This window comes from Trematomus bernacchii, unplaced genomic scaffold (assembly GCF_902827165.1).
Source record: "Trematomus bernacchii unplaced genomic scaffold, fTreBer1.1, whole genome shotgun sequence".
NCBI classification, from domain to species: Eukaryota; Metazoa; Chordata; class Actinopteri; order Perciformes; family Nototheniidae; genus Trematomus; species Trematomus bernacchii.
In genome coordinates this window covers 144,841-172,658 of record NW_022987732.1, presented here as the reverse complement: position 1 = coordinate 172,658, position 27,818 = coordinate 144,841, and the positions used below count along the sequence as shown (strand labels likewise).

At 39.5% G+C, this 27,818-nt stretch overlaps 1 protein-coding gene across 4 annotated transcripts; it reads left to right on the top strand.

Moving 5' to 3' along the window:
- Positions 1 to 893: 893 nt before the first annotated feature.
- Positions 894 to 27,818, top strand: pex5 (peroxisomal biogenesis factor 5). Of its 4 annotated transcripts, XM_034145758.1 has the most exons (17): positions 894 to 1,103; positions 5,858 to 6,015; positions 7,989 to 8,027; positions 8,162 to 8,279; positions 9,354 to 9,500; positions 9,706 to 9,790; positions 11,261 to 11,351; positions 11,524 to 11,646; positions 13,880 to 13,993; positions 14,969 to 15,052; positions 16,097 to 16,216; positions 17,826 to 17,969; positions 19,043 to 19,113; positions 19,366 to 19,584; positions 22,533 to 22,698; positions 23,486 to 23,643; positions 26,128 to 27,818. In XM_034145758.1, the coding sequence occupies exons 2-17, from the start codon at positions 5,902 to 5,904 to the stop codon at positions 26,372 to 26,374; spliced, it is 2,040 nt and encodes a 679-aa protein (XP_034001649.1). In that variant the 5' UTR covers positions 894 to 1,103; positions 5,858 to 5,901; the 3' UTR covers positions 26,375 to 27,818. The 4 variants fall into 4 exon arrangements, with proteins under 4 accessions (XP_034001649.1, XP_034001646.1, XP_034001648.1 ...); XM_034145755.1 differs by lacking the exon at positions 13,880 to 13,993 and having other exon boundaries at positions 895 to 1,103; XM_034145756.1 differs by lacking the exons at positions 894 to 1,103; positions 13,880 to 13,993 and adding an exon at positions 3,205 to 3,246.

Genomic DNA, 27,818 nt, shown 5'->3' with positions numbered 1-27,818 from the left:
GAGATGTAGCAAGTTATACATTTTTCTGTGAGTAAAAGTAGATTTCTGGCAATACAGTCAATCATTATCCTGGTGATTATTTCGCAGATAAACCTAGTAACCTCGCCCCCTTAAAAAAAAAAACGGCTGTTTTGAACGGCTCTTTTGAACGGCTCTTGGAAAGGAACGGAGCCATAAGATCCGGCTCACTTCAAAGAGCCGTAATTTCCATTTACTCAAGTATTGTACATAAGTAAGATTTTAGGGTACTTTTGCTTTCCTTATTTTATGCTTTATACTTCTGTTCCACTTCATTTTATAAGCCAATTTTGTACTTTTTACTCCACTACATTTATCTAACAAAATGAGTCACTATTTACTTTACAGATTCAGATTAGTGGCTAATAAAACATATAAATAAACTATGATATACAATTATAGGTTAAGATATTTAGCAGTAGTATAAATACAAGTAGGTAATCTAAATTAGCTCCACCTTTACCATCTGTGATTTACACATTAACGCATCAATAATCATAATCCAGTAATGCTGAATTGAGCTTCAACGCACAATTATGTAGCCTACTTTTACTTTTGGTCCTTCAAGTATATTCTGAGGATGATACTTTTGTACTTTTACTTAAGTAACATTTTCGATGCATGACTTTTACTTATAACTTAGTATTTTTACACTGTAGTATTTCTACTTTTACTTAAGTACAAGCAAAGTACTTCTTCCACCACTGCTTCATGGGGTGTTATTGCACCTGGCAACTGGACTTTGATCTCCTGCGCAATATTTATTTTACGTAAATAATGTACGTTCTCTTTTGTCTTTCCATCGTTCCAATGCTCTCAACTCCCTGAGTCTTATTACGTAGGACGGTTCGAGAATACCAAACCAACCGTTACGTTCCTACGTTACGACACTCTCAAAGCGATCGGTGAAGGGTTTGTGGGTCATGGATGAGGAAGGTAAATAAAGGAGAAGCGCTGATATTCCACACGGTTACCGGGAGCTTTCACACTGAGGCACCTGTCTTTTTGATACGGTTGGTGGAGGACACACCGGAGAGGAGGGAGTGTCGGTTCGGCTCCAGCAGCAGCAGCAGCAGCTGTCGGCGGTAAGATGAACATCACGCTGCCCGTCTGTAGACGCCTCTCTCCTGCTATACACAGCAGGAATGATCTCTGCACTGGCCCTTCAGGAGCTAGCTTCACCATTAGCTTAACGCTAGCTACATTCGCTATTGTTAGAAGACAAAACCGATTTTTTATTATTTAAATAGGCTTTGTTTGATTTCCTATTTAATAGACAGCATGTTGGCTACGTTATAGCATATTTTATAATTAACGTTTACGAAGCTAATTTAGCTGTTTCTGACTGGAGCTCAGTTAGCATCGTGCTAAACAATGCTATCAGTGTACAGGTAACTGCTCTGACAAAAGGCAGCAGCTTGACAGGTAAAAAGCACCTTAATACAAGATTCAAGATATCATATTAACATGTTTACAGTATAACAGGCAGTTGCACTGTACAATGACATTATTACCATCAGCTCTCCACACATACATATTAACAAACTATGTAAACAAAAAGATAAGGTCAGAAATATTTTTTTAGTCCCACAGCATGGGGACATTTATAGCATATAAGAACATTTAAAAAATATAAGATGACATTACATATATAATTCCTTAATACTGACATTTAATTGATTTAATGTGTCCACCTTATGTGTGGATTTGCAGAACAGAATCACACACCTTCTGTCCCTGTTAATGCAGCAGGTAGGATATGAGCAGACATACAAGAATTTGTATTTGTTGTCCTTAATATACTTACACTGAAAAATAAAGTTATAGAAGTAATACTCAGCTATCACTCTAGCAGTAACACAGTTTAAGAATACGTTATTATTACAAGTACAAGCTCTACAAACTTTACTTAAAGGTTCAAAATAATTATCAGAAAGTACCAGAGGTAAAAGTATTCTCTTTGCAGTATGCCCCATTTCAGATTCATATATATTATATAACTGGAGTTTAATTATTAATGGATTATGTGGACATAACTATGATGTGGGGCTTATTTGGATTACTTGATATTCTGCTGACAGTTAACTTCTAATATATAAACATGTATTAGTTGACTCTATATGTTGTCTTTACAACCTAGATCTGCAAAGTCATCAAAGTTATTAAACACAAGCTGAACAAGAGTCAAATTAAACATTAACATAGATGTTTCTTTATAAATCAGACTGTTACTGTGAACTGTAAGCAGGAGTGCAGATACAGTGAAATACATATTGAATGACTACATTAAAAGGTTGCTTTATATACAAGTACATGTGTGGGTATGTACAGTCTATGCATGTATATGTACTCAGTATATACAGCGGTTTAGGTTCAGATTTAACAGTTAGAATATGTTCATGTTACAAACAACTGTGTGTATTTTTTGGTAGAATAGATAATATATATATATATATAGCGTCATTTCAGTGATGTTAACTTTTCAGGAGGGACGGCCTGCTAGAAGAAGTTTTTGTGTCTGGTTGTTTTTCTGTTTTCTGTAGAGTCTAACAGAGGGAAGATGTTAAAACAATGTAGTGTGAAGGGTCTGCGCTCACGTTTCCTGCCTGTTTCCTGACTCTAGAGGGGAATAAATCCTGAACAGAGGGCAGGTTCGCAGTCCTGATTTTCCACAGTAGTCTGTCGATGTTCTATCTGGTGGCTAATCCAAACCAGACAGTGGTGCATGTAACACTCTGAGTGAGCAAGTAAACAAGTGTCACTGTCCTATCAGTGATGGTGTATTAATATCTGTGTGTGATCCTCTTACTTTGACCCTAATCATCACACCGTACAGCAGCTTTTTCAATCAGTGGGAATAATTAGTTGTTAAGCCTGGACAATAGGAGTGAAAGGAGTGGACTCTTGTTAATATGTTTCAGTTTTCTTTTAAGTGAACACTGCTAGAGTGGAGTTGAGTGGAGGACAGGGAGTTACATGTTCTGTTACTGACAGTTCATCATGGAAGTTGTTACCATTACGTATTCCTCCAGGGGGGGATAGAGAAGTTGAGTAGGCCGTCATGTTCGACAGTTTGTCAGCTGTTCATCCGTGATGTAGGTCAGTGAGTGATTTGAGCTGCAAGTTTCCTCTTGAACCTCATTATGTTATTTTCAGGCTTTGCATGAAGGAGCTGAACTGCGTCAGAAGGATTTTACTATCCTAATTGTTTTGATTTTGGACAATCAGGTGAGTGATCATTAGATAAAGGAGGTCCTAATTGAACTTAATATTACAATCATATTGACGACCACGTCGGGGTGTCATTTAAATGACCAAAATGTTAGTTGTTTAGTACCTTATTAATTATAGACAGGCTTTTTCTTCTGCAAAACCCTTTATTATAAAACAAATGTAGTTAATGTAGTCTCAACAAAAGTCGACAAGAACTTGTCCAATAGAAACCTCGAAATGTGGAACATATTTAATGTATGTATTTGGAAATATCTCCTTAATTAAATTCAACTTCATTCGAATTTGCAAGCAGCTTTCAGTTTTTGACTTTTCAGATTTTGTTCTTATTGTTATTGTTATTGTGAATTGTAGAAATGTGGTATTTTAATGTATTTTCTTGTCTTTTATCCGGATCCTAGTGGTTGTTATTGCAGTAATGGGTTATGGGGATCCTGAGAAAAGTATAAAATAAGAAGCTTTTGGATATTAGTGCTATGGACATATGGTTCACTAACAAAGAAGTATTTGGGTTCAATACCCAGAAGTAACTATAGTCTTGGAATATATCTATACAAGACAAGTGATGTATTTTTAAAATGTCGTCTTGTTGTTATTGCAAAGGCTGCAATGCAGTTTAAAGCTCTCTGAAGTTACTGCAGAGTGATACATGAAGTGAATGTCTGTGCCTGCCGGGCCATCACATCCACATTATTCACGGTTCACCCTCAGCCAGGAAATGACACGGAAAACAGCAGATGGAGCTTCAGTTTGCCGATGTGACAGAGACTATCTGTGCAGCGTGGACACGTTCGACACAACACTGAATACTCAATGAACTCTGGATGTCTGTTATCGTGCATTTTGTTTTTGACTTACACATTTTCTAAGATAACAAAACAACACTTGACAGGTTAATTTTACGCATGAGTTATTCTATGCCCCTTTGCAGGATGCTTCGTTTTGGTTTTGCATAATGTGTCGTAATGGGCCTCAGCTGCTGTCATCTTCCTTCGGGAATCAGACCTATGACTGTGCAGTTTTAGAGCTGCAATAATAAGCTGTCTAATCTATTTGTGGATTAACAGAAGATTTATTGCCAACTATTTTATAATCAATTAATCGTTAAAGGCAAATCAAGTTTTATATTTATTTTGAAAAAACATTGAAGGCGTGGAGACATAATGCAAAAAAACACAGTGTAAAATGACATTAAATACATTAAACAGTCATTAACCTGTTAAGCTGTCTCAGGGCTTCTTAACATTTAACAACCTATTAATGTGTCATATCCACATATCCAAGAAGCGTCTAACGCACAGAACTCACGGTAGAAATACTTATACTTATCGGATCTGCACAAACAAGATATCAGCTAGCAAGCTGAGATCGCGGCAGGGGAAGCGAACCCAGACATCACACAACGTAGCTTTACGGAGGAAAAACTGAAAATATGTCTTACCTTTGCTGTTGTTCTGATCAAAAGTTGTGTTCAATGGCATTAAAACGCTGCTGAAGGTTAATCCATAGGTTAATCCAACGTGTCTGTGTCACTTTGAAATGATTACTGATAATCCATCTTCATATTTATGTCAATAACGGAGATTTCATATTAGCTGCTACGAGAGTGTATGACAGCTTCCGGTTTTGGGCATTCTGGCTATGCATCACTCATTCACCAATGGGTTTTAGATGGATTTTTTAGGAACTTTCCCTCGATTCTATTGGCTCTAACGGTTAAAAAGAGGTATCAATCATCAAAATCGACCAATGGGTGCCAGAGATACCAGAGATAGGTCAAATCCACCTAAATGACCGCAGAAGTGTTTTTTTTTCTAAACCTCTCTAAAAAGGTCAAATGTCACTTGTTTTGCATCAATCTTGATACAGGGTACTTATTACATGTTATAGTTTGGATTCCTAAAGCTTTTAGTCTACTATCCCATCATTCAAGGGTGGTTTTCACTATCAGTAATGTTTTTTTTTTGGACGGACACTATAATTTACATTTCTTTACTATGTTCAATCTGAATTTACTTTCAAATAAAAAAAAATCTATATTGATTCTGACTTGTCTACATCCAACTCACAGGTTTATCATTACTTTGAGAAAAAAGATGATTAATTTACCCCTTTTAGAAGTGAAGATATGGTCATTTGTTCTGGGCATGTCATTTTCGAGCCTGAGACCTGAAAAACAGGCTCGGGGGCTTAACGGGTTCAAATGCAAACAGAATAACATTTCATACTAGCTAAAATAGCATATCACTGCTATGAAATACAAGAAGACATTTTACAGTGTTAGATGTGGATATATTTTAGAATTTATACTATATTAGTGTCTTAAATATGGATATTTCATGCTTTTCTCTATTTATTCTCATATAAAAAATTGGCAAAACAAGGCATTTGAAGGACATCACCTTGGAAACTGCGAAGAATATTTTCCCACTGTTTTCTGACATTCTGTGTAGACCAAATGTTTAACAATGACAATAATCGTTAGTTCACCCCTATGCAGTTTACCCTATGGATTTACATGGATTATCACACATCCAATTAAAACAAACAATAATTCCTTTAACTTCCCGCTCACTGACAGTATGTGATCGTCTTTTCCCCGTCTCAGTTCTCAGGTGGTCTGATCAGGGTTTGCCTCGTGCTTGTGTTGCCATGGCGATGCGGGAGTTGGTGGAGGCCGAGTGTGGGGGAGCCAATCCCCTCATGAAGCTGACCGGTCACATGACCACGGAGGGGGGTGCATGGCGGCACCGCTCAACACCTACAGTGAGTAACTAATACATTTCATTTTCATTTGTTCCCTTCATGGTAACTGAAGGTTTAACAATTATTTACAAAACATGTCTCTATAAACACACCGTACCTGAAAATAATCTTATATTACCCGCCCCTTTCTCAAAAACAATTGTAGGAAAATAAGAGAAACACAAAAACGTACAAAATAATACTTAGTTGACTGTTAACGAAAAGAAACAAAACACAACAACAACAACAACAACAACAAAACATCACATGTACATGACCATTAGTAATTAAAAAAATCTGCAACACAGTGGAGCTACTGTTGTGTTTTGGTTTCATTGCATTCATAAGCAGTCTGAAAGTGTTATTTGAGCCTATTTGTATTTACCTTATTTATTAAAATATCTATATAGACTGCAGAAATGTCAGTGATATCGGGAAACATACATGGCATGTTTGGAAACACCTTTTGCTGGAATAAATAATACATGACTAATGTAACGGGCTGCTTTAGGTTTCATTAATACGTAATGTTTCATGAATAAATTGCAGAAAATGCAGTTTTTAGCCTCTCAAAAATGTGGATTTCGTGCTCGCTGTTTTTAACTGACAAAACAAACATTTAAAGACATCACCTTCAACTCTTACTTTTTCACTATTTTCTGAAATGTTTTATACCATTTATTTATGTATTTATTATAGCATTGATACCAACTGCACATACTTTAGTGTTATTATGAAGTTGCTGCTTAACAACAGACATGGCATGTGTCGCAATATCCCTAGATGGAATAAATACTTGATGACTAAGTAACAGGTTGCTTTATATTAGGGATGCTCCGATCGCCAATTTTGGGGCCGATCGCAGAAATCAGTATCGGCCGATACCGATCGCCGATCCGATCGAGTGGGCGGGGCCTATGGGGATCTTCCATGTAAAGTGATGTTTAAAACTCAGTTAATGGGCTCATTCACTGGCGCTTCCACAAACAACAACCAACATAATTATTACATTCAAATGAAGTCCATTATTCAAGTTTACATTCACTTGGGATAATAACACGGGAGAAATGAGCGGAAGCGCTCTCTTTTCCTCTCACCCCCTCTCTCCCCCTCTCTCTCTTTTCCCCTCTCCCCCTCTCTCTTTTCCTCTCTCCCTCTCTTTTCCTCTCTCTCCCTCTCCCTCTCTTCCTCTCCCTCTCCCCCCCTCACTCTCCTTCCCCTGACAGCCTGTCAGTATCGTCTCATGCAGCTCACTGATCCAGTAATGAGTGACCCGACAGTGAAGAATAAATATATGTATAACTAGTTTAGCTTGTTCCAGAGGTAGATAAAATAGTGTGTTAGGTCTAACTCTTAATGTGTGTTTTGCTCCGCTCACCGGTCAGTCACAGCGGGTGGAGCTGCAGGATTTCTGCTTCACACACACGTTGCATACCGCTATTTTATTGTCTTTTTCGGACACCTTAAAATACTGCCAGACTGGTGAAGCCATTTTGGCGAGCTTGTTTTGCCGCGCACAGAGAAAAGTGTCATGACATAGGTGGATATGTATAGTATTTGCATGTATACATGCCTGTTCACAATTAAGATTTAAAGCTGCAATAATAAGTGAATTGACAGAAAAATAATTGCCAACTATTTTAATAATCGATAATCATTCAAGCTATTTTTTTCTTGCAAAAATGGCAGAAAATTCTGAAAAAATGACTTTCTCTTTGGTCTTATATCATATTACACTGAATATCTTTCGATTTTGAACTTACAAAACATTTACTTAACAAAAAACTATTTTCTGATATCAATCGACTGTTTATTTATTATAGCATTGATAAGGTTTATCTTTCTGTATTAATACAATGATAATACATATATTCTAGCCTTCTCTAGGTCAAATCATCCTCCACATTGTGCTCTTCATATTTCAGTGTTTTCATGAAATTGCTTCTTGAAAATAACATGTTTTTATAACAAATGTTCTCCTTTTTTCTACTCAGATGCCTCCCTCTTCTATTGAAATTGCAACTGAGGAAGAGGTCAGCACTTATTCACATTTTCACATTCAACACTGTACAATAATAACAGAAGCATTTCAGCCCTGAGAATACTGGGGGCAAATGTCCTGATATAGTCTCTGAAAAGCTGAATTTCTTTTATGTTTGTGCTGCAGCTGGTGAATGAGTTCCTCCAGGCGCCCCCTCGCCCCCCTCACACATTTGACATGGGTCAGCTGTTGGAGGAAATGCAGCAGATTGACCAGCAGAGCTACAGGCAAGCTCCACAAAGAGGTACACTTCATTACTTCAGTATTTTACAAGCTAGTTTTTAAGTATTTTCTCCAGCATTTGTATGGGTCAGGCTTAAAGGTCTCCTATTATAGTATTTTTAGGCATATATTATAGGTCTCAGATATATACAAATATATAGAAAAACATGTCTATGAAGTGTTTTGCTCAAAATACCAAACAGATCACACATGCTAGCCTCATATCCCTCTGTTTCACCTCTGTTCGAGAAGTGGTGATTCTGGGTCCGTAGCTTTAAACAAAAAAAAAAGACTCTCTCCAGTACAGGTTAGCTCTGAGTGTTAGCGATGCTTGCTAACGTAAACAGAGACCTTATCACGTCCAAAACACGTCGCACATTGTTTCTGATAGCAACGTTTCTGATAGTGCCGTGGGTCCACATTTCAGATATGACATCATATCGGACGCAAATCTGGATCAGCTCCGTTGTAGCCCCGTTTTTAGAGATTTGGGTTTCGGAGGAAAAGAGAGGGGGTTTTGTTTTCTGACACTTTGTGAGTTCCCTGACACACCTGGGACACATATTTATGTTTAAAAGACATCAACACGTGTCCCCTCTGTGGAAAGAGACTCTGAAAGTTTCAGGAACAAAGATTCTCTCTCTTTTTGTCCTGATCCATTTATATAAAAACCTGTCTGAAAATGAGCTGATCAGATTTTGGCCACTTTATGATGTCATAACGATTTGTTGGCTTGTGTAACCATTAGCCAATCACCAACCAAGGTAACCCCCCCCCCCACCTTATCACCTGAATCTCCTCCTAGAGCACCATTGTGTTCTTTGTAACCAAATCTCTCTCAGAGGGGCGTGGGGAGGGGCTCCTTATTTTCATCTAAAGTAACAGACAGAGAATCAGCACTTTGGAAACAGGGCTGAAACAGAGGGGATTATGGGATGCTGCAATGATCTGTTTGGTATTTCAGCCAATCAGAGACATGTTTTGCATATATCTGAGACCTGTAATATATTGATGAAAAACAGTATAATAGGGGACCTTTAAATCTTTGCACGAACAGTTTCCAGTGTTTTAAGCACCGTATTCCTCCACGTCACAGCTCCAGATGTGGCAGCGTTGGCGCTCTCCGGTGATTGGACGGCTGAGTTCCTCTCCGGTCCGGACTCTGCCTCCGCACCGGGGCTCGTGGCTCTCGGGGAAGCGGCAGAAGCTGATTGGACGAAAGAGTTTATCGCTGAGGCTGCAGGTTTGCTCCCCTTATGTTTCACTCTTTGAACACGCTTTGCTTCACGAGCCCTTCATCTTTTCTGTAATCATCATCAGTCTGTCATCCGTCATCAATCCTCACTGACATCAGAGGAAAACTAGCTATGGATAAATCCTTTTATTTTTTGCATGGTGTGTGCTTTTCACAATGTGCTCACCCTTTTTTTCCCCTCTCCCTGCTTCAGATCCTGGTCGCTGGGCGGAGGAATATCTGGAGCAGTCGGAGGAGAAGCTGTGGCTCGGAGATCTGGGAGACAAGGAGAGCGAATGGTGAGAAACGGGGATGAGGGACTTGAGTGTTGAACGATTGCAAAGGAGAATTGGCTTATATTATTAGCTATTTAAGGTACATTCTAATACAAAGAGCACCATATACAAGACAAAAAGAGAATAGTAGAAGGTGAACAATGCATTTCTGAGCATGGATTAAGTTCTTCTAACTTTTAACCATGTCTGTTCTAAGATATCTAATCATCAACACAGTGCACTGACCTCAACATGACTAGCTTGTACGACCTTCAGCCTGATTTCATTTGTTCCAGTCTTCTTGTAGAACAATACAGATATTCTAGGATTACTATATGACAACATATTCCATTGTGGTTTGAAAATAAATGACAAATATCATATTGATCAAATATTGAGAGAAAACATCTGAATTTCCAGACTAAAATGTGTGAACTCACATGGACAAGAAACTCATTTATGTCAAACATTTGCAAGAGAAAAATCGGAAATCTCCTGAGATTAAAAAACACATTTTAATAGAGAATAAAAGGGATAACATTTTTTTTGAGTAAGTCACCACATTACTTTGCTTTGCAAGGTTGGATTAAACAACAGTGTTTCCGCCAGGGGGGCGTCTTGCCGTAATTTGACGCCCTTATTCAGCTCGGAGCGCCCTGAACTCGAGCCGAGGGCGTCCAAAAAAATTCATAATTGGAGAAAAGATCGAGTTTTTATCGCTTGAAATGACGAAAAGGAAAAAGGACAAGGACATCCCTCTGTTGGAGGGGCAAAGGAGTCTGGTGGGATTATTTTCGCCGCCAGCAAAGAGTGTTCCTGTGACGGAAAGTGTACTGCCGGCGAGCCTTGACGGGGGGGTGCTAGTGGAGCACGCGCGTGAACTGCGAGCGCCGGAGCCTCGCAGCGGCGAAACTGAGGCTCCGTGGTAAACTGTGGTAACATGAAGAGCCGTTTAGGAGCCGAAAGACTCTTCTTAGTGAGCCGAGCCAAATGATCCGGCTCACTAAAAAGAGCCGGAATTCCCATCACTAATACGTAAAGAGATAGTATCTATAAGGGACGGCTCAATTCAAAATTCAAGTCACGTGTCACTGAATGTAATCATTGCGTAGGTGTGCAGTGTGATTCTGTGTAGTTTATTTATGGCATCCCGTTGGATTGGACGTCATCTGAACAGGACATCGCACGCTCACTGCTTGATAGCGCGCGAAGGTCCGTTTACGCCGGTTGTTAAACAACATCGTTATGGGGAAATGCAAGTTTGCGTCCAAATGGATGGAAGATAAGGAGGAAGGACAATCAATACTGTATATAGTCAATGTGAGGTAAAGTGTGTCGCCAATGTAACCGGTTAAAACTCCAAGTGGCGATGAGTTCTTAAAATGTATGGAAAGGGTCTTAAAAAAGGTTTTAAAAGGTTTTACATTTGACTTCAGGATTCCTGCATATAGCCTGTCACAGTTTAACATACATTTGTTTTTCATAATGTGACAGGACGAAGGAGTATCAGCCGGGGGAGGATCTGAGGCAAACAGCCAATGAGCTCGTCTCAAAGGTCGACGACCCAAAGTTACAAAACTCTGAGGTGAGCGTCGTGTTCACGTCCCTCCATGTCACTCACTGGACTCTTTAAAGCCTCTATCACCATATCTATTCTCTTTTTCTGTAACACTTCTATAGAGTAGTTCCTAAGAAACACATCAGTATGGATCTGATAACGGTTAAATGCCTTTTTTGTTGTCCTTTTTGTTGTGTAGTTCCTGCACTTCATTAGGCAGATTGGCGAGGGCAGTGTGACAGTGGAGAACATGACAGACAAACAGCTGAGAGATAGAGCTCAGGCGGAGGAGGCTCAGAGCTGGGCCTCCCACCTCAACCAGGTACGAGGTGCAGAGGGGGGGGGGTTCATTCAACTCTGGGGAGGCTCTCTGCTTCACTTTTACACAGTTCAACCAGAGATGGCAAAAGCACACGCATCCTTGACTCAAGTAGAAGTACAGATACTCGTGTTTAAAAATACTCTGGTAAAAGTAGAAGTACTGACTAAACTTCTTTACTCAAGTAAAAGTAAAGACTTTGAAATGTACTTAAGTAAAAAGTACCCATAACTAGCAGCTGTTTTAAAGAGTACCTGACCTCCCTTTATATTAATAGAACAATAATGTCATTGTTAGCTAATGAATGTTTCCATGCTGAACAACGGCAACATGACAACGTTTTCATTGGTCCCTCTTCTTTAGAGAAGACCAGGAAATGATGGATACACGGATCGTGTTCAAATCAATAGGCACGCAATGACTCTAAATAATAATGATCACGCCACCAAACACACATTCAAACTAAAGGAACCAGCCTGTTTGGAAAATGTAACAAGTAGAAAGTTCAGGTATTTGTAAATGTAACACATATCAGACATGTAACAGTGAATACAGCAAATGAGGGTGAAGTGTCTTGCCCAAGGACACAAAGTTATGGGTACTTTTTACTTAAGTACATTTCGGAGCCCATACTTTTACTTGAGTAAAGAAGTTTAGTCAGTACTTCTACTTTTACCCGAGTATTTTTAAACACGAGTATCTGTACTTCTACTTGAGTAAAGGATGTGTGTACTTTTGCCCTCTCTGGTGCTTTCTTAGACAAACTCAATTTCTCTACCGTAGGTCCAGATGTTTCAAAAGAACTTGATTCGCCATTAACCTTAGACGAGATCACCCTCGCTATAAATAACATGCAAAATAAATAAGAACGGTGAGGAACATTTAAGACAACTTTATTGTCATTGCACAAAGAACAACGACATGCAGCATGTTTGTGCAATGAACCAGCCTGTTTGGAAAATGTAAGAAGTAGAAAGTTCAGGTATTTGTGTTTAAAAAAATGTAAAAAGTCATCAGAAAAATAAGTAGTGGAGTAAAGTACTGATACCAGAAACATGTACTTAAGTACAGTAACGAAGTATTTGTACTCCACTACTTCCCACCTCTGAGTATAAGTGATGTGACTCATCAGAGGAACATTTTCCTTTCCTTCCTTACCGCTGCCCTCGCTGTAATATGAAGCTGCACCAACTCTGCAGATGGAAATTATTCAGCAAAAAGAGAACTACCCTTCTTGAGTTTTTAGCTTTTTAATGTGAACAATGTGTCCTCAGTTTAACTCGCGGTTTTAAATAATTACTTTGACTTCATTCAACTCGGGCTGATGCCAGAAAACTGCTCTCTTTAACTAGACTCTCCCCCTAAAACACAAAGACTCTTTCTGCCAGTTCGATATGAAAGACATACATACTGTATACGTTGCAGTTCATCAAAAGGAGGACATAATGAATCCACGTCGTGAGATAATAAATCACAATTTCGCCTATTAAATCTAAATATTGACTTACTGTACCCTCGTTTGTTTTACTGTATTGATTTAGTTAATAATAATTCACACATTTGACATTTGTTTTATAAAAAATGCCGCATTATAAGCCCGTTAAGTATATGAGTTTTCCACATAAGGAGCAGATTTGCAGCTTGAGCTTCAATGGAGTTGAGAAAAAAAAAAGAATTCTGTTTTTTTTTTAATAGGGTATTTAAAACCACAAAGGCTTATACACTGGTGAAAGAAAAACAAAGCTACAGTACTGAATACTAACTGAGAGCAGTGGTAACAGACACACACTGTGTACTTGAAAATAGACTCAAATGTATGACTTATGGGACAAAACCGACTGTTTTACAATTTAGATTAAAAAACAACGATTAATCCGCTAAATTTGACCCGTTAACTCGCTTAAGATTTTACTTATTTGATATACAGCAATCTAAAATGTAATCCTGGCAGCAACGGGCGTCCTTATCACACTGTGCATGTGTAGCTCTCAGCCCTGTTAATGATGAATATCTGCTCACATTAGCTCCATTGTAATTTCCCTCTAACTCTGACATGTCCCTCTCCCATGTTTTTGGACCTGCCTTCAAACTCTCGGCTTGTCATTTCCTCAATTAACAACCTCCATTCATCTACTCCTTAATCCTTAAACTACCTGAAATGACTCCTACTCCGCCTACCCCTCCTCGAAACATCGCCCCATTTCCCTCTCGCCTCCCCTCCTCCCTCCCTCCATAGTTCCTGACGGAGACGGGGGGAGGGAGTCTCCCCCTGCAGCCTCCAGAGAGGGAGGAGAAGATTGAGAAAGTTAAAGCTAAACAAGCTCGGAAGTGGGCAAAGGTCGTCAGGAAGGTAGGACCCCTGAGGTCGATAGGTTTTATTAAGTCATAGCTGCAGATATTGCTATATTTAAGCTACTAGAGCTACGATAGAGTAAGATACACTCAGTAGTTACTATTTTGTAGCTGTTGTGTAATATTTAAAGGTCCCCTATTATACTGTTTTTCATCAATATATTATAGGTCTCAAATATATACTGAACCTGTCTCTGATTGGCTGAAACACCAAACAGATCATTGCAGCATTACCCATAATCCCCTCTGTTTCAGCGCTGTTTCAAAAGTGCTGATTCTCTGTCTGTTACTTCAGATGAAAATAAGGAGCCCCTCCCCACGCCCCTCTGAGAGATATTTGGTTACAAAGAACCCAATGGTGCTCGAGGAGGAGATGCAGGTGATAAGGTGGGGGGGGGGGAGGTTACCTTGGTTGGTGATTGGCTAATGGTTACACAAGACAAAACATCGTTATGACATCATTAAGTGGCCAAAATCTGATCAGCTCATTTTCAGACAGGTTTTTATATAAATGGATCAGGACAAAAAGAGAGAGAATCTTTGTTCCTGAAACTTTCAGAGTCTCTTTCCACAGAGGGGACACATGTTGATGTAGAAAAGACATGAAGAAGAGGGGACACATGCTGATGTAGAAAAGACATGAAGAAGTGGATTTTGTATAATAGGGGACCTTTAAGTCATAGCTACAGATATTGCTATATTTAAGCTGTGCTACTAGAGCTAACATGGAGTAAGATACACTCAGCAGTTATATTTGTTGTAGCTGTAATATTAAAATAATGAGAAGTTAATTTGGAAGAACTGTAATAGAGTTTGAGCTTTTTCTGTGTTTCTTCTTTCATCTCCTTTTCATTCCCTTTCCTCTATATATTCCCTGTTTTCAATATCTCCATTATTGGCTCTATTAACATTTGTATAGCCAGAATGTGCTGACTCATGTTTACGTCTCTCATCGCTCTGTTCTGCTGCTCAGGTTTCACACGACTCGGCTGAAGCTTGGGTCGATGAGTTTGCTACTTCAGGGCCGGACTTCCAGCAAGCTAAAGCTGCAGTGGAGGTGAGACGAGAATAAAAGACCACTTAAAGGTCTCCTATTATGCTTTATTTAGGCATATATTCTAGGTCTCGGATATATACAAATATTTAAAAACATGTCTATGATGTGTTTTGCCCAAAATACCAAACAGATCATGTATTTTAGACATCCCTCATATCCCTCTGTTTTTGCCCTGTTACTAAAGTGCTGATTCAGGGTCCTTAGCTTGAACAAAAACAAATCAGGAGGCGGAGCTAATGCTTTTTTACACATGTACTCTCCAGTACAGGTTAGCTCTGAGTGTTAGCGATGCTTGCTAATGTAAACAAAGACCATATTACGTCCAAAACACGTCGGCATTGTTTCTGATAGCAACTTTCTGATAGTGCCGTGGGTCCACATTTCCGATATATCACGTCATATCGGACACAAATCTGGGTTATATCAAGCCCGATCGTCGATTTCCAATGGCTTAATGTAATTGTTTGCCTGTCTGGCCATCGTAACCGGGCTCTTTGAGGATCCAAAAATCCACGGTTTTCTTACATTTCTGATCGGATTGGCAAAAACTTCAGAATTTGTATTGACCGCCATTCAAATGACAGCGTTGTTTTCCCCCAAAAGTGGGCGGGGCCGTAATTTTCGCCCGGAAGTGACGTAGGTGTTACTCTCATCTATAAGTGCAGTTCAAAGTGCTTCACAGTAGACATCTCACAGGAAATTGATATCACACAGAATACAGATACCAGTAAAAGACATACAAACAAACTAAAAATAGCATTGAGTAGACACATGTAAAAAAAACATTTAGGTTAAAGGTACTTGTGCATTAAAAAGAGGATAGTGCAAATTCAACACACAATCAGGAGTGCATTGAGAAAGTGCAGCAGAGAGCAGGAGTTCCTAAAAAAAACTCCATCTGTCTCTCCTTCTTCTCTTTTGACTTGTTTGTGCTTTGAAACCACATCAATACACTATCATCTGTCCTTTGAGAAAGTAAAGGTCGAGCAGGTCTATAGTCCAGGATGATGTATAATGTGAGGTGATGATGTGTCGTTCTGTCAGAGTGATGTGGATTTCTGGGAGAAGCTGCAGCAGGAGTGGGAGGAGATGGCCAAGAGAGACGCAGAGAGCCACCCCTGGCTGTCGGACTTCGATCAGCTGCTCAGCACCTCCTATGACAAGGTACCCGTCAGAAAAACATCATTTATCTCTTGCTCGGAGGCAAGAGCTCTTTGACAGTCATTAGGCTATCCTCCTATTTGTACAACTGGTCATCATTAGGGGCAGCCCCACCTAGTGTCAGCAGAAAGTATTAAAATAATAATTACAAAAAAATACATCTTAAAATATATTTTACGATCATGTTTAATCATCTGATTCGTCTGTACATTGCTGTTTTAGTCTGTGTTCTTCGAATTAGTGTCTACAGTGTGCCTATTGAGCTGTTTTGAGCGACGTGGGTCAAGCCCCGATCATGCCCCTCTCTCTCACTGTCTATGGGTGCTGTAAAAACTACACTGCGCATGCTCAGAGTCTTTTTCTATTCAATGTGTGCGGCAAAAACGTAATCACCATAGGGGCTCTGTGCCTGGCATCCCAACCAAACGTCATCTCATAATTCAGAGCTGATTGGCTGTAAGTATGTGTGCCGCGAAAAGTGTGGTGTGTGAAGAGGAGACGAGAGAGCTGCAGTGACGCGTCCTAAAGAAGTAAGCTGTGCATGGCTTCCCTCCACAAAAAAACAATGAGATTTCTCCAGAGGATTTTAGAAAATAGCTCAAAATAAGATCTGTGGGAAACGTACCTGTTAGATAAATGCACGTTTTGTTCAGCCGGATAACATCCACATGTCTACCCTACTTTTATAATTTTCGAATCATAAATCTATCGATCAGATTTATGATTCGACTTTTGAAACTACAAGAAGATAAGGAGGACTTTTACAAAAAAGTAATAGAGATGTTTGTCCAGAAGGATAGGAAAATGGACTTCATCTTCAAGTCAAGGTAAGACCACAATTTTATTGAAAATGGGATCTTACTAAGAGAGAACAATTCAATATGTAAATGATAAAATTACATTTTTTGGGTATCCTTTTGTTGAACTGTCTGTTTAAATTTAATCGAAGCATCAGACAAAAAAAGCTTTTAAAAATAATATTATATTTTGATTTAGGTCAAAATATAGTATTTGTAAACCTGAAGAGTCAGTGCCAGTGCCTCACCAGCCATGAACCTCACTGCACGTCACTGCAGAAGCTTATATATAGACATCTAAGTTTTTTGTGCCCCACCACTTTCGTACATATAAAAACGCCACTGCAAAAACCTTATAAAACCTCGCCTTGTGGGCCGCACCAAATCCCGCCATCCCTTCCACCTCTTCTCAAACTTTTCACTCCGTAGTCTCAGTGCACATGTCAACTTTTCCATTACACATGAATCACGTCCATCCACTCTCCCTCCGTCGGAACCTGTTGGCTCATCCACTTCCTCGTTATAGATATAAAATGTAAAAAATAGTATTTTTTTGGAGCATTTATTGATGAAACATTCTTGGAAAGTCAGGCATTGTCATAAAACAAGGACCATTTTTTTTACCATATAATTGTGGACCTAAGTCCAAAGAGGGATTCTGTGACTGCTTTTCATTTTGCAGCCCCATATTTTTCTACTCTTCTTCGTGTGCATTGGCTTGTTTACATGCTGTGTCGATAAAAAAAATCGCAAATAGGGATCACTAAAGTAGATCCAATCTAATCTGTTCTCCATGTTTTCTTTCTTTGTCTCAGGGGTATCAGTTTGAAGAGGAGAACCCGTACTTGTCCCACCCGGACCCTCTGTCCGAGGGGGTGAAGAGGATGGAGGCGGGGGATATCCCCGGTGCCGTGCGGTTCTTTGAGAGCGCCGTGCAGAAAGAACCAGACAACCAGCTGGTGAGACTCCTTCAGCCTTTCAGTGACTTTATTATTTATTTATTTATTTAATCGTTTATTTCCCAGGGACAATGCAATGTGTCAAGCGTAACAGTGCCAGATTTAGCTTTCAGCTCATTTCCATCCGCAGTCCCTCACATAAAACATTTAAGAAGTTTACATTTTACAAACATAGCAAAAACAGCCAGTCCATGTAAACATTTATAAAAAAAACACATACTTTTAAAAGACTTAAAATGGTCAAAACTCAAGAAATGGTGTTTATCAAGGATGGCACAGTGGTGGTATGAATTTGGCTTTCTGTCAAACACCTTGATGGCTCTCTTGTACAGCTGTTCTATTGGTTTCAGGTTTGTGGCACAAGCAAACGACCAGTTTGTCAAACAGTATTCAATGTGGGATAGAATCATGCAGTGGAGGTATGACTTTGCAGCATTGACAGTTAAGAAAGGTCTGATTTGTTTAACATTTTGCAAGTTGAATTTAATGGTATTTGATACTTTCTTAATATGTTTCTTAAAAGTCAAGTTCGAGTCCAGTATGACTCCAAGATACTTGAAGTGGGAGACTAGTTCTATTTCTGATCCGTTTAAAAACACATTAGACCCTTCGATTATTATAAAGTTTACTGTTCTTTGATTACCCTCTAATTGAGTGATTTTCCTCATTTAGATCTGAATTTATACTTAAACTGTAATGTCTATATTGCACATATAAACATTTTTACATATTTGTTTTTGTTATATATTATACAGTATATTGTAGTACTGTACTAGGTGTACATTTTCGCCTGACTTATTATAATAATATAAATATTTAATTATATTCTATTCTATTATTTATTAACATCTTATATTTATTCTATTTTATTTCATTTTAGATTTTTTATTTTATTTTATATTGTCACAAAAACCAAATTCCCCCCGCGATAAATCAAGTATTCTGATGATTACCACATGTAAAAACCGTCTAAAGTGTCTCCTAACTTGGTGATTTTCCTCGTGTCTGTCTCCTCACAGAGGGCAGGTGTATTGATGATGTGTTGTCTGTATATTTATTGTCATTAAATCCAGGCTTGGCAGTATCTGGGATCCTGTCAGGCTGAGAACGAGCAGGAGTTCGCCGCCATCAGCGCCCTCCGCAGGTCAGACGTCAAAATTGCAAAATGCTTCAAAATGTTTAAACCATAGACTGGATATAAAAAGGTTCACACACAAACCTGTATAAGTCATCATTTGTACCAACTGATGATGAAAGTTATTACACACAATGTGTAAGTCTGTAACATAATATTAAAGATTTTTTTAGATGTTTTAGATTTAGTATCTGTAGGCACCACTTAATCGACCATTTTTAACATTTCCTTTCTCATTGTTTTCCCCTTCTCTCTCTTCAGATGTATAGAGCTGCAGAACGATAACCTGACGGCTCTGATGGCGCTGGCGGTCAGTTTCACCAACGAGTCGCTGCACAGGCAGGCCTGTGAGACGCTCCGTGATTGGCTGAAGCACAACCCGAAGTACCGCTCAGTGTGGGAACAGAGCGAGAGCCAGAGGCAGGAGGGAGCGAGTGAGAGGGAGAAGGAGAGGGAGAGGTTCGGATCGCTGCTGCCAGAGTGAGTCACACACACTTTATTCTGACTGGTTTACAAATTAAAGGTGGGGTAGGTAATTCACTTCAGAAACACTTTTTGTTATATTCCATGGAATGCTCTTAACATCCCGATAGCAATGAATAAACTAAATGCTTTGACAATAAATACATAAACAAATGTCATCTGTGGAAGCCGTGGCGCTGTAAAAAGCACGACCAATCACCTGGGGCCTCATTTATAACGCCTTGCGTAGGATTGACGTAGGAAGGTTGCTTACGTAGTACAAAGCACAAAAATAGGTACATACATTTTCCGCCATTTTCCGATTCACAAAACATTGCGTACCGGCGAGGGAAGTGCGTACGGCACTCCCTACGCCTGTTTCCCTTGATAAATCACAATCGACTCGTAACGCCCATATTTGCCTATACATAGTCAAAGAAACGCCCATTCATTCATTCATTTTGACTGACTGCATGAAGAAGATCGCAGGAAATGACGACCGAACAGCTAAAAAAGACATCTCACACCGTGTCAGATTATGGTTATTGTGGGGAGGTCGAGATAAATCATATTGTTTGGTGGATGCAGTTTGAACCAGAGTAGCAGCATGGAGGTCGGATCGTCACCAAAATAAATAAATAAGTGGTCCGAAAAAAGTTAATGACAAAAAAAATACACATAACCTTCCTCAGGCAGTGTGTTTGTACCGGGGACAGGAGACACCCCCTTGATGAGAAACTGTAAGAAATGATCGGGGAATCCCTCCGGAGTGTAGTCATGACGACTGGATCTGAATTATTTTGTTGTATTTGGTGGTTTGTGTTCCAGCTGTCGATCAGCAACTATATATCCATAATCCACCAGTTAAAGGAAATACAACTAATGTGTTGTGTTATATTAGCTGTACAATTTACCACATATGGTGTTCTTAGTTTCCATACCTCCTGTGTTTTACGAGCGACTTATCAAGTCTTGGCAAACGGCATAAAACACGATTAAACGTGATAGTATATAAAACCATGCTCGTATCTACAACCTATAGAAATGCAAAACGGCGTCAGTTTAGACGTAATTCTGTCCTCCTGTTTACCGCATCATTTATGAGAAAACATTTCATAACATTAACACAACATATTCGAGGTGGTTTTAAATAGCATATCCGTATTTATTTATTTCTCCAAGTTATGTTTTTGTGTGCACTGAGGAGTCTCAAACAGGCGTTTGTTTAATCATTTAAAGATTGGCTTTAATCAATGTTTGAAAATGAATTCTTCATATTTGATAAATGAGAGGTAACATTTTATTTATGGTATTATTTCCACATATTTCTCTCCATTCTTCCTTCTGCCAACGGTGTCGCAGTTTCTCGTCTCTCCCGTTTGTGTGCTTAGTGCGTACGCATGGGTTAGAGTTTGCGTGGAGGACCGCACATTTTCCCGTCAAGTTAGTATTTTATAAATCGCAAACATTGCGTAGAAACTGGCGTACGCCATTTTTTGAGCGTATATCCCTTTATAAATGAGGCCCCTGAGCCGGCCCGGCTAAAATAACTGGATGGCCTACCTGCCTGTCAGCCTTCCATCTGTGCACAAACTTATCTCGTGCCCTCATTGGTCATGTGCTCGTTCGTGTGTGTTGGAGGAGGGGCTCTGTAAGGAAGTGGCAGATTTTTTTCGGCTGCGTACTTTCAAATTCTAGCGCACTCGAGCTGGTTTCTACCTACCCTACCTTTTAACTTGCTGATCCAGTAAAAACTGTGTCATAAATTGTACTAAACACACAACTTTCCCGCATTAAAATACCTAAAGTCAACTAGACATGTGTTTTATGTTGTTTGGATTCATGTTGAATTGTATACTGACATTATCCCAAAATGTCTAGAGATGTCTAAATGTGCCGTAACTTTGATTAAGTAACGGCACATTTATTACACATTTATTTCTAATGGCACCATCATCTGGTATTCCGTTTGCACATACGAACTAGAGCTAGAAGCTGTCATAGTGAGTTTGTTTCCAGTTTTAAGCCACATTTTTTACAAAAGTATTTTTATTTCTTGTTTGTTTATAGCTTCACCAGATAGAGGATTTTAGTCACAGGACATCTGGATCTGGAGTTAGCAGAGTAGCAAGTTACAAAAAACATTTGTCTTAATCACCGGATCCGTATGTGTTGGAGAGGAAAGACCCCTCTGCAGATCATTTGGCTCCCAGTGAAAACCTCCTACACAATGAACTCAAAGTTATCCTTACAGGGAAAAGCTGACTGCAATGATGGAAATAGTGTAGAAGACAACAACTCCCATGATTCCACTTTAATTCTCAACTTCACCAAACTATGTATTTTCTTGTTGTTGTGACCTCTGGTGGCATAAAATCTTTGTCATATATGTATTAAAGGAATGGCATGTGACATATTGGACATTAATGCCCTTTCCCCCTGTACGCGCCTTTTTAACTTGTTTTTTAAAGACCGGCAACTATCCATATATATATATATATATATATATATATATATATATATATATTTACAAAACGCGTGTATAACATACAGTGGAAACGGTTATGAAGAGACAAATGCCACTGTTATTAATACTGACACCTAATTTTGCACTAAGGTGTGTCTGCTGCTGAGCCTACCTATTATTATTATTATTATATATATATATATATTGCCACTGTTATTATATTGTTTTGATACTACTGACACTTATTGATCTGCTGCTGATAAATAAAAGAGAACCTACATGCACGGCACGAGCATCATGACTGTCTTTGTTTAAACCAGCAGCAGTGCAGCGGTACACAGACGGTAAAATGAATCACCTGTTGTGCATACGTCAGCGTTTGGTTGCTGCTTCAAAGTGCCACCGACACTCTGTCTTCTTTAAAGTTTAGATGTAGAGATATATAGTGTGTTAACGTCTTCTAAGTCTTTGCATTTCTCCTTCTTTTTTCCCCGCACAGATCCCTGTTTGCTGACGTCCAGTCGCTCTTCCTGCACGCAGCGAACTCCGACCCGGCTCAGGTTGACCCGCAGCTGCAGTGTGGACTCGGAGTCCTCTTCAACCTCAGCGGGGAGTACGATAAGGCGGTGGACTGTTTCAGCGCCGCTCTCTCTGTCACCCCACAGGTCAGTGAAGAAGCCGGAGCTGAGATATCTAACGTCGGTCCTCGTTAGGATTGGTTACTGATTACATGAACAACCAGCAACACGTGTTCGGTTTGTCTCTAATAGCTGCTTCTTGTATAACAAAGAAGGTAATCCACAGAATGATATTGCATATTTCTAAATATAATATAACGGGATGCAGTTATTTTACAAGTTTCATAAGTGAATTGTGAATATGAATATAGAATTAAAGGTGGGGTAGGTAATTCACTTCAGAAACACTTGTTGTTATATTCCATGGAATGCTCTTAACATCCCGATAGCAATGAATAAATTAAATGCTTTGACAATAAATACTTAAAAAAATGTCATCTGTGGAAGCCGTAATACTGTAAAAAGCACGATCAATCATCTGAGCCGGCCCGGCTAAAATAACTGGATGGCCTACCTGCCTGTCAGCCTTCCATCTGTGCACAAACTTATCTCGTGCCCTCATTGGTCATGTGCGCGTTCGTGTGTGTTGGAGGAGGGGCTCTGTAAGGAAGTCTGAAGGAAGGGGCAGATTTTTTCCGGTTGTGTATTTTCAAATTCTAGCGCACTCGAGCTGGTTTCTCCATTCTTACCTACCCTACCTTTAAGAAGAGATTTTCATAAATAGGTTTGTTTGGACCGCATCAAAGAACCAATAAGAACCGAAATTGATAAGCGATATGAAAATCCTAACCTGAATGATTAGGATCCATACCCTACCCTTGACCTCATGCTGCATGCTCTGCCTGTTTCTGACCTCTCTTTTCGTCTCCTTTAGGACTACCTGTTGTGGAATAAGTTGGGCGCCACGCTGGCTAACGGCAGCCGCTCAGAGGAAGCTGTGGCCGCCTACAGGAGAGCTCTGGAGCTGCAGCCAGGGTTCATCCGCAGTCGATACAACCTGGGAATCAGCTGCGTCAACCTGGGGGCACACAGGTGAGGGAGGAAGGCTCTGGGTTGTAGATAATAATGATAATAATAATACATTTGATTTATAAAGCGCTTTTCCTGGTGCTCAAAGCGCTTTACAAGCAAGTAAAGTAGAAACAAAATAACAACAAAAGTAATAAGTGCTAAGCTAGGTGGAATAAGGGCGAGGGGTTAGTGGATTAGGAGTCGAAGGCAAGAGTGAAAAGGTGAGTTTTGATGCGTCTTTTGCTTCAAAAAGGGTTAATTTAACCAAAAATGTGTCTGATTTTAGCTTTAAAAAGTAGTTTTATTCATTTAACTGCTTGGTCAGAATCAGAAACAGGTTTATCACCAGGTAGGTTGACACGTACGAGGAATTTGACTTGATGTCGTGGTGCATACATAAAAGTAGAATTTAAAAAGAAAAAAAACACAGATAGAAAACTATAATATTAACATTAAAAAATATTACAAATAATAAAAAATAGAGTAAAATATAGCAGTATTTACATAGAAATCGAATGGAATAAAATATGGAATACAATTCGGCAGTAATACAAAAAGAGAAATCAGTAGTAGTATAGTATAGTGTTACATTAAACTGAATCCATGAATGATTTACACTCCTTTCAGACTACAAAAGAACACTTGGTGAATATATATCTATTCTCTGCTGTGGTATGAAGTGTGGGAATCCTTTTCTGTAATGATTATACAAGTACACGGAGAAAACTAAAACGAAATGTAATCCAAACATGAGTTGATGTCCGGCAGTGGCTCAGTCAGTAGGGGCTTGGACAGGGAGCTGTAGGGTTGCCGGTTCAAGTCCCCGACCAGACCTAAATATGGAGTGTGGACTTCTACTTGGAGAGGTCCCAGTTCACCTCCTTTCCCTGCCGTGGTGCCCTTGAGCAAGGCACCGGCATTCTATAATTTGACGTGGGTTTCATTATTTGACAAAAGACAGTTTCTGCATAGCGCCAGTGTTAGAAAAAATGGTTGAACAAAATCACTTTCTACTAGGAAAACATCATGTTAGTTTTAAATGTATTACCATCAAGTGTCTCTGTGTGACTTTTAATTTGATTTGATTGGGCTCTCTTGTTCTATCTGTTATAATATTGCGTAACAAACCCTGGTGCAATCCTTTTAATGTCACTACATGGCAACAGCTAATATGTAAGTCGCCAGTTTATTAGGTAGTGAAAAACAACACAGTTTAATACATCAGATAAGTCAGGGTTTGACTTTATGATCATTTCACAGGCTGCACTTTATGATACTGTGTTACAATGAAAGCTGGTGTTTCTAATATTTCCACTCCATCTATACACCAGATCCTCCTTAGCAATGGTGATGTAATAAGATAAGATAAGATGGAGCTTTATTTCTCCCCGTGGGGAAATTCAGGCGTTTATAGCAGCAACAGGGTCAGAGTGAAAAAACAGGATTCAAATAGGTAAAAAATTAAGATAATATACAAAACTAATAATACAGAAATGAAAGAAATAAAGTAACTGTTGAAACAGATATCACGATTAGTGGTGTGTTATTGAGTTAAACACCTGAACTTTTGAAATGACATCCAAAACATTCATCGGTCTGCAACTTACAAATTATTTATCCAATATATCATGTTCCAATGTCTTGTATATAGACTCTCCTTGCACTATTTCTATTCTATTTGATTTGTATTTACTTGCACTATTTTATCTGTTTTATTGTGTTGCACTGTTGGAGGAGCCTGTGACCTCAGATTTTCATTGATATAGAGAGGCGAAGTCCCGCCCATCTACTTCTGACCCATGGGACCTTATTTCGGTAAAATTATGTATTGAAGTCAATGGGGAGAGAAAGATTATCTTTCGATCCCGTTTGAATTGTGCCACGAATTACACATATGATGTTTGTCAATCTTAAAAAATCATTTCCATGTCAAAAAAGTCACAGTTTGTCGTAAAACTGTTGAAATATAAGACTATGAAAAATACGCAACTAGAAAGACTACAAATCCCAGAGTCCCGGTCCCGCATGCTGGCTCTTATGAACCGACTAACTCCCCTTGTGTGTATGTACAGCTCTCAACATGCCCAGACTTGGAGTGATTTTCACCTCTTTTAATACTTTCCGCCTCATTCTGAAAGAAAGAAGTGAAATGTGCCAACGTGACGGCCGTCTTGGTGTGTGGTGCGAGACGGGAGATGTAGTTCATTGAGTGGTTTCACACAAAAAAAAGTGTTACTTCACAGTTTTACGACACATTTTTATTTTTTTGACTTGCAGAATGATCTTTTAAATTGACAAACATCATATGTGTAATTCGTGGCACAATTCAAACGGGATCGAGAGATAATCTTTCTCTCCCCATTGACTTCCATACATACTTTTTCCGAAATAAGGTCTCATGGAGCTCCCCCGGAAAGGGAGGGACTTCGCCTCTCTATTATCAGAAACTACAGTAACAGTAGCCGTTACTCATCCTGTCCTGCTGTCTCCCTCCTGTTTCCTCAGAGAGGCGGTGGAGCACTTCCTGGAGGCTCTGTCTCTGCAGCGCCAGGCCTCAGTGGACGGAGCGAGGGCAGCGCGGGGTCCCGGGGGCGCCGCCGCCACCATGATGTCCGACAACATCTGGTCCACGCTGCGCATGGCGCTCAGCATGATGGGAGAGAGCCCTCTGTACGCTGCCGCCGACCGACGAGACTTAGACACGTTGCTCGCTCACTTCTACCAGAGGGAGGTGGAGGGGGGGACAGAATGAAGCCACATCGAGTGTGAGTGCGTCTCGCTGGGAGGGAAATGTCTGGGAGACTGAATGAAGAGCAGAGGAGCGGTGACAGAGAGATGGACGAGGGAGACACTGTGAATCATCCTGGAGACAGTCGCTCGTGGTTTCATGTGCTCTTAAATGACTTCAAAAACATTGCAGTATTAGTCTGGAAGACACAGCCAGATGAACTACAAACTGTGTTAAACATGTTGGACCGTCCGCACATTTCCTCTGACTCTGTTGATCCGAAGAAATGGGTTTGATTTAATGTCACTTTTGTTGTTAATTTCAATTGTGTTCTCAATGAAGAAAGAAAATCATGAGTGCTGCAGGAAGGAGACATCCGACATCAGTTTCTTTGCTCTTCCTTCTCTTGAAGTCAGTGTTTTGTTTAAAAGGCTTTTGGTTTTGATGGCTGAAATAAGGTCTGTGGTTAACACAAGCTTAAGAGGTGTTCTCATGTTGTGCTATGACGTAAAATAAGTCAGTAATACCCCACTTTGAAGCTTCAACATGTCTTAAAAAAAGGCGATTGCTAACAAGGGGCTGAATGTAACTACAGAGGTTGCTTGGGATATTAAACATCTTCACATTAAACATCTTCACACCAAACATCGGACGACCCAGCTACTCTTTGGAATCATGCGACTGTTGTGTAGTTTGTTTTTATCCTAACATTGGCTTTTTAATTCAACTGATTGCATTCACACTTCAAAAAGTGTCCAAATCTCAAAAACCTTTCTTTGCCATAGAGCTTATGTTCTGCACAAATCCCATTGAGTTGTTGTTGTTATTGACACAGTGCGATGCTAAGTTTATGCTACGTCATTCCTGCAGCTCTCAGTGTGTCCGGTAATGTTCATCATGACTCTCTATGCTCTCTCCCTCCACAGTAGGCTGTAGATCGAACTGTAAACTCTCTACAGTTTTGTAATTAAATGTACAATGTTGCTGTGACATCAAAAAGAGTACTGCTTTTTTTTAACAAAAGTGCTCCCAAGAGAAGGAATAGGCTCAGAGTTCAAACACTAATCCGATGCTGCAGCAGCTTGTTTGTCATTCTTTTTTTGTATTTTATTTAATTTTGTAGTAATCAATTATCAACCAGGATATCGAACTGACAACCAGCGGGACTGTTACTGTTATGATTGTGTGTGTGTGAGAGAATGTAGAGTATGTGTGTGTGTGCATTAATAGTGCATCTGATGATACGGTCATGTAATTGTAATATCATTGAGAACGGTTTCTCTGGGCTCCTCCCTTCTCTTGCTCTTTTTCATAACGCTCTTGTAAAACAATTTGCTTCGTTGTAAGATAATGCTCTCTGCCATATTGTGTATTGTAACATAATTGTTGCACTATAATTGTGTTCAGGCAAGTTGTATCCTGACTGCAATGTTTAATATAATATTCAGCAATAAAGCTTTGATTCCCA